Below are 1,245 nucleotides of genomic sequence, written 5' to 3'. Positions count from 1 at the left end.
CCACACTGCAGGCCTGGGGGAGGGGACTAGAGGCTCAGGAGTGAAGGACACTGGGTTGGGATTGGTCATCATTGTTTATAAACAGGTCTTGGTATACAAAAGGTTGAGAACCACTGACCTATAGAAGTCTCTATGAGGACTTGAGGGGAGGAAGATATTACTGGGATTGAGGAAGAAGGACTGACTTCTTTCCATGGGGCATCTGTCAGAACTGTTTTGCATTTGGAAAAGTAAGTATTTTACCACTTAGAGATATTCTGTGTTTCACCCAAAAATTGAAGAAGCCTCTTTCTAGATGGAATGTAGCAACTTAGTGTGTAGAAATTCAGGAAGGCACCCATTATGAGCATGTATTTACAAAACCTTACACATCAAGTAAATCAAACTTATATTACTTGGGCAACCTTAATTCTGGCACACTGTAGCATATCTGCACTACAAATTCAGCTATGAAAAGAAGCATCCATGACTTACGCACTATTTTATAAAATACAACTTATCAAATGGAACATAAACTAGTTGGTTCCCTTCAGACTGATATTTTACCTCTCAAAATGGCCTTCATCAAGCCCATTTTATTAATTTGGAAAACTGCATGATCTTAAATTAAAGAAAGGATCAATTAAAAAATGGTTTCAAAATTCTTTTCCACAACATTCACCTTTTATTTATTTTCTTTATACAGTAGAGTGTGCACTGTCATCTTCTTTATCACACCAACAAAATGGAAATGTCCCACAACAGGGCTGCAGCCAAGGTTTCCACATAATGTTGTACAAAGAGAGCTGTTGTGGAACTGGAGTCAGTGTCCTGCGATGCTCTTCCACTGCTCTTTCTATTCTGCTTATTATTGTGTCAAATTGGGGCTCAGTGCCAGGTGAGAGAAGACTGGCCTCAGAAGGGTCTTGTGAGAGGTCAAACAGCAGAGGAGGGTCATGATGGGTTACACCTTCTCCAAAACATGGGCAAATTCCAATTCTATAACAAGCTCCAGCACCTTCTGGACTGAATTTTGGGGTCACATAATGAGCCTTCCATATTGCACCACCTGGCAGAAAAGAAACAAAATACAAAGTGGTACAGATTGCGCAAGGTGGCAAAGGCATGCAATAAGGCAGTGGACCTAGATTTTAGGAGGGCAGACTTCAACGAGTTAAGGAGGATAGCTGGAGAAGCGCTGAGGTCCCGGAGGGGAGGGGAGCCAGGTGTCCAAGGAGAGTGGTCGCTCCTTAAGGAGACGATCCT

General features: G+C 42.2%; 1 protein-coding gene across 3 annotated transcripts in view; it reads right to left on the bottom strand.

Annotated features, from left to right (window-relative positions):
• LOC109306117 (arylsulfatase D-like) overlaps positions 1–1,245 on the bottom strand; it is a 48,618-nt gene that overhangs the window by 23,519 nt on the left and 23,854 nt on the right. For 2 of the 3 annotated variants that reach the window (XM_019529373.1, XM_019529371.1), the window contains one exon: positions 733–1,048. In XM_019529373.1, coding sequence (XP_019384918.1) covers positions 733–1,048 — 316 coding nt within the window. Of the gene's footprint in view, positions 1–649; positions 1,049–1,245 lie in introns of those variants that run through there. The other variant, XM_019529374.1, reaches the window with a different exon arrangement.

The sequence above is a fragment of the Crocodylus porosus genome, unplaced genomic scaffold (assembly GCF_001723895.1).
Source record: "Crocodylus porosus isolate Cpor-Errol unplaced genomic scaffold, CroPor_comp1, whole genome shotgun sequence".
NCBI lineage: Eukaryota > Metazoa > Chordata > Crocodylia > Crocodylidae > Crocodylus > Crocodylus porosus.
This window is presented reverse-complemented; position numbering and strand designations above follow the sequence as displayed.